The sequence below is a fragment of the Grammomys surdaster genome, unplaced genomic scaffold, assembly GCF_004785775.1.
Source record: "Grammomys surdaster isolate TR1022 unplaced genomic scaffold, NIH_TR_1.0 63, whole genome shotgun sequence".
Taxonomy (NCBI): Eukaryota; Metazoa; Chordata; class Mammalia; order Rodentia; family Muridae; genus Grammomys; species Grammomys surdaster.
Window position 1 is genome coordinate 14,250,900 of NW_021604565.1, and position 9,368 is coordinate 14,260,267.

General features: G+C 48.4%; 2 protein-coding genes across 6 annotated transcripts in view; one reads left to right on the forward strand and one right to left on the reverse strand.

Moving 5' to 3' along the window:
- The window catches only part of Grhl2 (grainyhead like transcription factor 2), a 132,983-nt gene extending 129,533 nt beyond the window's left edge, over positions 1–3,450 (forward strand). The window contains exon 16 of the mRNA XM_028767380.1: positions 541–3,450. Within this exon, the coding sequence (XP_028623213.1) occupies positions 541–655 (115 nt within the window). The 3' untranslated portion in view covers positions 656–3,450. The remainder of the gene's footprint in view (positions 1–540) is intronic.
- Positions 3,451–6,150: 2,700 nt separating this feature from the next.
- The window catches only part of Ncald (neurocalcin delta), a 175,552-nt gene continuing 172,334 nt past the window's right edge, over positions 6,151–9,368 (reverse strand). For 3 of the 5 annotated variants that reach the window (XM_028765860.1, XM_028765861.1, XM_028765862.1), the window contains exon 4: positions 6,151–8,812. In XM_028765860.1, the coding sequence (XP_028621693.1) occupies positions 8,715–8,812 (98 nt within the window). In that variant the 3' untranslated portion in view covers positions 6,151–8,714. The remainder of the gene's footprint in view (positions 8,813–9,368) is intronic. The other 2 variants (XR_003711258.1, XR_003711257.1) reach the window with 2 other exon arrangements.

A 9,368-nucleotide genomic window follows, 5' to 3' on the forward strand; every position in this document is an offset into this window, starting at 1 on the left:
TAGAGTAGGCAGGCGAGGAGAGGTGGAGTAGCTTAGGGGTGTAGAGTAGGCAGGCGAGGAGAGGTGAAGTAACTCGGGAGTGAGGCAAAGCCAGCTTTAGACCAGCTCAGCTGTTCACTGCCTGGGTGAACTGGGGGAACCCTTAACTTTGCTGAGTTGTTTCTTACTTGCAAAGTGCTGATAATAAAACTTTAAAAATTGCTATGGAGCCTGAGTGTACCGTCTTTTACCGTGCACACGTGTTCAGCCAAGGGGCAGCTGAAGTTCATGGGATCTAAGAGTGTTTGGATCTCTGCTAACATCTCTGAGCCTCCATTGACTAATGTGTAAAGCTATCAGGGTTGGACCAGAGGATCTAGAAGCCTGTGTAATAAGAATCCCTGAAGGTAGTTCAGGAAACCCAAGCTCTGCTTTCTCTAACCTATTTTGAGGGGGAGGAAACCAGAAGGTTAAGGGCACACGTACCCTGCAGGCTGCCTGCCCTTGCACTGAGGTCTCTGTTCACTGGCTTTGTTTCTTATCTCACCCCACCTGTGGCAGCATCCTGGTCAACATGGATGACAACATCATTGAGCACTATTCAAATGAGGACACCTTCATTCTCAACATGGAGAGCATGGTGGAAGGCTTCAAGATCACACTGATGGAGATCTGAGCCTGGGAGTTCCCGCGACAGGAGCTTTAGGTGTACTCCTTCCTGGGAGAGATGGCATCTCTGCTGCCCCAGAACCTGGAGACCCATCTCACCCACCTCACAAGACTGTTACAAGACTGCTGGGAAGGGGGCTGGGCCCAAGGCCCGGTAACAGACTTCCTTCGACTCTTCCACTTCTTCCCTATGGAGCGGAAGCCTGAGCCCCCCAGCAAATTTCTTTGAGCCTGGTAGGCCCTTATTTATTGCCCATTTTCCCCCCAAGAGCCCTCCAGGACTCTGAAAGTTACTGACAGCCCTATGTGAGACCTCCAGAGTTCCCCTTCAAGGGAAACAGCAAGTCCACTCATCTCGAGCCTGAGGAACCGATGTGTCCTTTTTCTTACCTCTCCACATTTCTTGAGTGGATGGACCAGACGTGCTGCTTCTTGGTGCAGTCTTCATGGATAGGGTAAGAAGGACGCGTTTACCGGCCCCAAACCTTCAGATTGCTCTGAGGAAGGTCATTTTGCTAAATACCTCCAGGGGACTCTCAGCAAATAGCCACTGGGCCTTGTACAGAAGACGTGCTACCATGTCAGTAATAAGGAACACAAGAGTATGCCTGATGACCATGTACATACTTTGTACATAATATTGCAATAATATATTTTACCTATGGTTTGTGGGCATGTTTACTGCCATTGGCCTGGAGGAGACATACCTGGAGATTCAGAGCATTCTGTTCTATCCAAGAGGAGGTTAGGAAAGTGGCCTTTGGGATGTCATGTGATGGTGATGGGGATGAATGCCAGGATGGACTCTGCATTGGGAGGACGTGTCTCCTCAGAGCCCTCTCTCCTCAAACACCACTCTCCCTTGAGGCCATCACGTGTTACCTCACAGTGATGAGTTGTCTCGGCCCGTCCTTTGAGCTGGCTGGGAAAGGCTATACTGTCGGTGCCCTCTCTAGCTTTGGTATGGGGCATCTCTTGAGCCTCATGCAAAGTCTCTGCACAAGGATTCACACTGGGGCCCTGTCACTGGGACCAGCTGCAGAACTGCTTGACTGACGTGGGGATCCTGGACACTGTAGGGCCTCATAGTTTACAAGCAAGTCCTTCATCTCAAGTGGCCCCTTTAAAAACCTAACTGCAGCTTTGTGAGTTGAGCCAGGGGCTCTGCTAGGCCGTGAGCAGCAGACAATGCTTCACCCTGCTTCTGACGGGAAGAAGTGAGGCTATCCACCCTGGCTGTGGAGAACAAGGGAGCCCTTGCACTTCTGAAACCAACTCTGGGAGGTGCGTTGGAGAGCCAAGGCCGTTTCGTCTTTTCCTTGCCCTTGGAAGATCAAAAGAAAATGACTTATCTGAACAGTCACAAAAGCATGCCCCATTGTGGGCCTCTGTTCTCTTTGAGAGAACAGGTCAGTAGTTCTGTTAGGGTTAAGGACTGGTATGTGCCCCTGTCGCTGAGCACTAGTTTGGATAGCTAGGCACATCCCACCCCAAGGCCTGGATAATGGAACAGCTTCTATGGAAAAGTCTAAAATTTGTCTGTGAAGCACTTTGATGTCTTACCCGGAGGCTCTGCTCGCTGGCCCCTGCCTTCTTGCTCTACCTGCCCTCAAGGCCCAGAGCAGCTGGGGCTGACTCCAGCCCAGCTATTGCTCTTCAGAGCTGCAGAGAAACTGAATGGGATGGAAAGTAGGTGCCTGGAACCAAGAGGATCCCAAAGGATAGTAGGGGCACCTGAGAGCCTACTGGACTCCTTATTCTTCTTTGTGTTGCCAAAGGTTTGCATCCTGGGCTCTGCTCTGTTCCAGCCCTGCACTCCAAATGCCACACCTTGAAATTAGCAACCTGGGGATCCTCCAGGGTACTAGCAGGTCTCTGATCTAAGACAGACAAACTCAATGTTAGAGATACATGCTCTACGCGCTTCCTGTGCTATAGCACTTGGGGCTAGCTGCAAACATGATTGGCAAACCTTAGAGGTGGGCTCAGGATTCCAGATCAGGGAGACAAAGCTGTAGCAACCAAACAGGCTACCAGCTCGTCTCTCTAGTCTTTCTGGAAAATTGCTGGTCTGCTCTGGGAAGACAAGCCAGAGCCAGCTTTCCCTTTGTCCTGAGTCCCTACAATCCATGAGATAGCCATTGCCAGAACAAGGGATAGGAAGTCACAAAGGAGCAGTATAGTGTCAGGTCCAGGAGTGTCCATTGGTGGATTTCCATGCATCTCATTGCTGGCTGTGTTGGCTGTGTGTGTTCTGTGAGCATCACACCCTGAACAAAGACACTCCAGGACGATAGGAAAGTTTGCCTTGTCGTGAATTAATCTCATCCAAACAAAGAACTTTTTTTTATGTTTTAGTAATCCATAAAAGATGGGGGACACATGAAGCAGGTATTTTGTCCTGTGTCCCCACATCATTGAAACTTCCTCAGTGTTTAGAAGTTGGAACCAATAGAAAAAGACACAGTGGGCTGTCGTCTTGAAGTTGGTTCCTAAAAGACTAAGGCACGTCCCAATGCAGAAACCTGGGAAGTTTGAAATGAGTTAAACATTTATTTTCCCTCATATTTTAACAGTCATGAAAATGCAACAGGAAAAGAGGGTTTGTGCCAAATTCTAAGAATGGCCCTTTCTGAAAGACAAGCAGGGGAGACTCATGTGTACAATCTGCTCCCACATGAAAAAAAGAGTAAATGTAACTTAATAGTTTTGTAAATGGGAGAGGGGAATCTATAAACTATAAATATGTTATTTTATTTTTTGTACATTTTTAAGAAGAAAAAATAAATATTCACAACATGAGTCAAACAGCTATGTCTGGTGCTCTCTGTGTGGTGATGGCTGGTGTTCTTTGCCTGCGAGGACGAGTCTCTGTAGGTGGGGTCTGGACTGCTCCTGACCCTTCAGGCCCTGCTTTCAATAGAACACACACTTGCTCTTCCAACACCCCAGCCCCCAATCTTATACCAGGCCTATATGGGAAGAGGGCCAAAGCCCAGCAAGAAACCTCCAGTGTGGCTCTGGAAGGCTCCGAGCACAGTTGCTCTTGACTGGTCCCTCAGGTGGCTTCTGTCCACTCTCTTCTTCCTACCACTGCTTGATTCTTTCTGCTTTGTTAGACCTGTGCCAGCCTCTACAGAGACCCTAAAGCCACACGGCTCATCCCTCAATTCTATCTCCACACTTTCTGACCCTCAAACTCATACCTCAGAGTGTGAGGCGGTCCTGGGGCTCCCGTGGTAACCACCCAAACTGCTCTAGCTGGGTCTTCAGTGATCTCCCAAGAGCATCCATTCCAGCAACCAGCACGCTGCCATTCTTTACAGCACCCCTCCCCGACTCCAGGTACAGCACTAGAATCTTGCCTCAAAAAAGCCTTCCCTGGCTGACTTCATGCCCAGTGGGATCCCAGCTCTCTGTGCTCAGATCTGGCTGTTCTTCACACCTGCCTGAATGCATTGTTTGGGGGATGTGAGGGGTCACCACATCACTCCCTTTGCTTGTGGACATTAGTGTGAACTGTGCTCCTTGAGCTGAGGGAGTTCCTTGGGGCAACATCCCATCTATTCCCAAGGGTTCTTCAGCTCTGTGTTTCTCCAGGCTCATCTAAATGAGTGCACGGTTAGTACTGGGAAATCTGGAATCAGAGAAAAGATAGTGGAGGCCTCTGATGAACCAGAAGCAGATGAGAAGAAAGATATGAAAAGACACTGCATCACCCCTGTGCTCACTGGGCATCAAATCCATCACCACTAGGGAAAGAATGTTTCTGATTTGTCATTGGTAAGAGCTAAACTGTTTACAGTGATGTTCAAGGTGGGACAGAAGTTTACAACTGAGCTTGAGTCTTTGCTGACAGTGCCTCTCCACCTCACACATAGACTTCCAAGCCTACCACACTTACACTGACTGGGGGCACCATTGAACACTCAGTGTGAGCCTGCCCACATGATAAGATACGGCTATTGCAGGTCAGCTGGATGAGGGCCGAGTGGCCATTTGCCTGTCTTCCTGGGGATGGTGTGTACTGCTGAGGATTTTTATTAGCATATACTAATTTCATTGAGATATTTGCATACATGTATAATTTGGTTATGTTTATCCCTGATTACCCTGTCTTTACCCACTTCCTGCTGATTGCCTTCATTTTCCCCTTCCAGTCCACTTCATTCATGTCTCCCATGTGCATGTATGTTCGTGTGTGTGTGTGTGTGTGTGTGTGTGAGAGAGGGGGGGGAGTTTAGAGTCGCTCACGTGAGCGTGGACCACCTTAATCCCACTGTTACACCAAGTTATACCACCGAAGGAAATGTTTCCCCTTCTCCAGCAACTGTCACTGCAAATGGCTCCTCAGGGAGGGTCAGAGCTGTCTCTCTCCTATTCCCATCCCCCACTCTCACTCCCATCCATGACAGAGTGTCCATGGGCCCACTCTTGTGCATAATGGGTTGGGGTTGGCAAGTCAAGCTGCATTGCACTTTGTTTTCACCATTTCTCCAGAGAAATACTGAGAGAAGTATCAGCTATTCCCTGGAAAATTCATGCAGTTAATGAATGATTGGCCTGTGTTCCCATGGCCTGGTGCTCCCATGGCCTGGGTGCTCCAAGCTGCCCAGTAGTTAACTCCTGACTATCACTGTGTTTGCATCCGAGGGATGTCTGGGACCGTGCATCACATTAACACCTGGTAGGAAAGATTCCCAGGCAACAGGCACACTGAGGTTAGAAACGTGGGGAGATGGCTGGGTTATAGGTATACAGGCTCCTTAGGGACTCCAGGCACCTTCCCACCATGCCCATCATGGATGACTTGATGTGTTTCAAACATTACTTGTACTGAGAGACTACCGTGTGCAGTAGGAAAAGCCTCCTCCACATCTCCACCTCAAAGGTCTAGTTGGCCTATGAGGGGGCCTGTCGTAGCTCCTAATCTAGGGAGCAATAGACTGTCCTTTCATACAGCATTAGCCTTTGGGGCTGCAGTCAAGGCCAGCGATAGCTTCAGAATGAGAACAGCTTTATGCGGATGCTTTGGAGGAACAGGCTTTCTGTCTTGTTATCTCTTTCACTGAATCTCTGAGAGAGTGGGAAGGAGGGAAGGAAGAGGATTGTACTGCTTTTTGTTTTGTTTTGCTTTGTTTCTTTGTGTAGCCTTGGCTGTTCTGTAGAACAAGCTGGCCTTGAACTCATGGAGATATGCCTGCCTCTGCTTCCCTAGTACTGGGATTAAAGGCATGTGCCACTACCACCCAACTATATTGCTTCCTTTAGGCCTCCCCAGATCCTTCTGAGGAGCAGTTTTCCTAATATTTTGCTTTTGTGCTTCATGTTTTGGGAAGGAGAGGAACGGGGAGGGTGTGAAGGCCAAACTGGGAAGAAAGTAGGGAAGACATACATGGACCAAAGATACTTCAAAACTCTTTCATCCCCAACCTGGAATATCCCCAAACACAGTTGGCTGGGGGCAGTTTAGTAAGGAAAGTCTCATGTTCCAGACAATGATATTAAATAATAAACATGCTTTAATGCCAGGCAAGAGCTACACAATCAACTGATAACGGGACCACTCCACATCGTATGACATATATATTATTAAATTCATCTGTAGAAAGCCCCCCAGGGAGTACTGCTGGGGTGGGGTGGTACCCACAGCATCCCTTCTCCATCCTAAGCGAGGTATGAACAGTCAAGCATTCTGAAACATCCTTCAAGTCATAAGCCATTTAGTCCAGTCCCATGAACAGCACGGGCTGCCTTTACTTGGAACAAAACAGGCTCTATTTCCTTCAGAGATCTCTGAACACAGCAAAAGCAAAGCCTAGCCACAGGAGTGACTGATGTCTTCAGGCACTTGAACCTCTTGATGGTGTGAAGTCCCTTGGTCCAACATACATGCAGAAAAATGACACATATCCAACGCTGTCCTGGGGCAAGGTGGGGAGGAGGAGGAAGAACACATACGGATAGGTCTGTGGGGGAACCAGTTCTGGAACCTTTGTGTCTTCTGGAGACCACAGGGTTCATAACCTTTGCATCTGGCTTTTTCATTTCCAGATAGCTGGAGACTATCTTTAGTTCCTACCCCAACTCTTAAGTTCTAGGAAACACAGGGTCTGGCTCAACCTGAGACAAAGCCCAAGTAGATGAGTCTATCTCGCAAACACCAGCGGGTTGGCTCTCTTCACCTGCCTAGGTTCAACCACTTGAGTTAATTCTTCTTTGCAAAAACAGACTTTACTGTTTGGGCCACAGGGATTGGCAAGCCTTGGTACAAAATGTAAGGAAATAACACCAGGGAAAAGTAAGATTACAAAATCTAGGTCTCGAAATTTCAGCCCACTAAGTGATTCATTTTAATCCTCCACTCAAGTTTAAACTTCTGCCAGTTAGGAGTGTCACTGTGGGGGACCTGAGGGCTGGCAGGGACCTTTTCCTTCTGGTTGTGTTTATCCTTTTGTGGTTCTTGTTCTACAGGACCTGGCTTGGCTGCTGTCAGACAGAGACCTTCCTGCCCCGTCTTAGGTGGAGTCTGCCACCAACATTCTTGAGTATTTAGACCCTCTTATGCAAGCTGTTTGTGAGGCTTTGGCTTACCTGTGGCCAGGAGTTTTTATTTCCAGCCCCATTTCAAAGTAATGTGCATGAGTGGTCAGCCCTGGCAGCAGCTCAGCTTTGCTGCATTCAAAGAACACAGTGAGGAAGAGTGCTGTTGAGATCCCCACGGCCGGCTTTGGACACTGCAGGTCCCTTTGCTGGCTCTAATAATGGGTGGATTGCCTGGCTATCCCACACCTGACTATTTGAAGGGTACCTGGGGGCAGGAGAAACGGACGTTCTAGATGTGACGCCCCCACCAAGGATGTGGGTTAAACTGCTAGGAAATCTCCGTTTGTTTTTCTGCATCTGTAGAACATCCATCTGCTTAGACAAGTGTCGCACCTGCGCTCGCTGCCGGTGTGCGGCTGGGCCTCGGCCCCTCATCACTGTGGAGTTCCCGGTGCTGCTCTGATGGACAGAATGCCTGGAAAGCTGGCTTCCTTGTGTCCTCCAGCCACCTTGACTCCTCCAGAAAGCCACTGGAAATCAAAGCCGGGCCCTTGTCACCGTTCTTCTGTGGTTTTTATGGAGTATATAAAATATACTTGTTAACTGGTACATTTGTGCAAAGACAGCTATAACAAGACATTGACATTCATTGTAGTTGGCTTCACAATAAGCTACTAAACAGTCTTCTGTAGTAAGACTGTATTAGCGCTCACTAAACATGCATTTACAAGGCAAAACACTTAATTTGGTCTGCAATACCCAATGTTTTATATACAGCAGTCTTTTTATAAATCACGAGTAAGCAGCAAGATGGGTCTGGTTTTTGACTATGTGTTTGATTTTTTTTTTTAAAAGAAACTCAATATTAGCTCAACTCGTGTAAACCTGTGGGAGAAAAACCAAACAGCTGAGCCGTCTTTTCCCATCTCTGTTAATTTACCTTAAAAAGTTCACAGCTTAGAAATTACAGCCTGCTGGGGGGGGGGAGGGAGTGGGCCTCTGGGGGGAATGTCCCAGCTCCTTTTAATAGCCTTACCCCAGAGGGTAACCTGTTCTTAGAAAACTTAGCCTCAGGTGTCCACTATAGCTCTGAGGGCATGCGTTACAGCAGACCCAGGTTAGGAGGTTTGTATTTCAAACAAAGCCCCTCAAAGCTTGCAGAAAGATTTCTGGGCTGGATGCACTTCCCTTCTCTTGCCCCTCAAGTCTTGGGTTTTAAGACATTAGAGACATTAGAATCAAAGGAAAAAAATAATGATTTAAAAAGTCATCCACCAGGGAACACCACGAAGTCTGTGCATGCTCTCCACAAGCACACGGGTTCTGGCCATTCACGTCCACTATGAAAGAAGCAAGGGGCAAGTGTGTCACAGGAGGGCACATCCGACTGAAGAGGGGACAGTGTCACCAACAATATTGTTTGGCAAAAACAAAAACAAACAAACAAACAAAAACAAGATAAGTTTAAAAGCTAATCAGGAGAGACACAAGCAGCTGTAGCGTCCTTGAGGGTTCAGGGCTCAGAACTGGCCGGCGCTGCTGGGGTCGCACTGCAGGAGACGCACAATGGATGGGTCGCTTTTGGCCCCTCGGATGAATTCTTCCAGGGAGAGTTTTCCTAGGAAGCAAGAGGACCAATGAGCGGCTCTGCACTGTGCTGGGGGCAGCAGAAGCCCATGGCTTCCCTCAGTAGAGGCCGGGGACCATGAGGCAGGATCTCCACTTCTCTCTTAACCATGAAATCCCACACTTGGCTCAGTGCACAGAGACAAGACTCTGGGCTTGGGGAGGGTATTGGCTCACCCTGGCATGAATCTGCCCTAGTAGCCCTGCCTCAACGTACCCTGGAGGGGCCCATTCAGTATCTGAGGAATGAGTTAGCTCTAGCTCGTCTGAGTGTGCCAGGCTCTTGAAGCAGCAAAGCTGTTCCCACAGGCTCTTCAGCCACTCTGTACTCAGGTTCACAGACAACCCCTCCTTGGGTGGGCAGAACAGAAGTGTAAGTTCTTTTTAAACAACTTTTTGAAGATGGCAGCATCTTCATCCAAATCCAGGAGAATAAAGGAGTGTGATCTAGACAGTGACCCACTGGTCCCTCAACCAGGTGGCTTGAGAAAGAAGCCAGGGATCTTTTCTCTCACTGTACCACCTCTCTCTCTCTCTCTCTCTCTCTC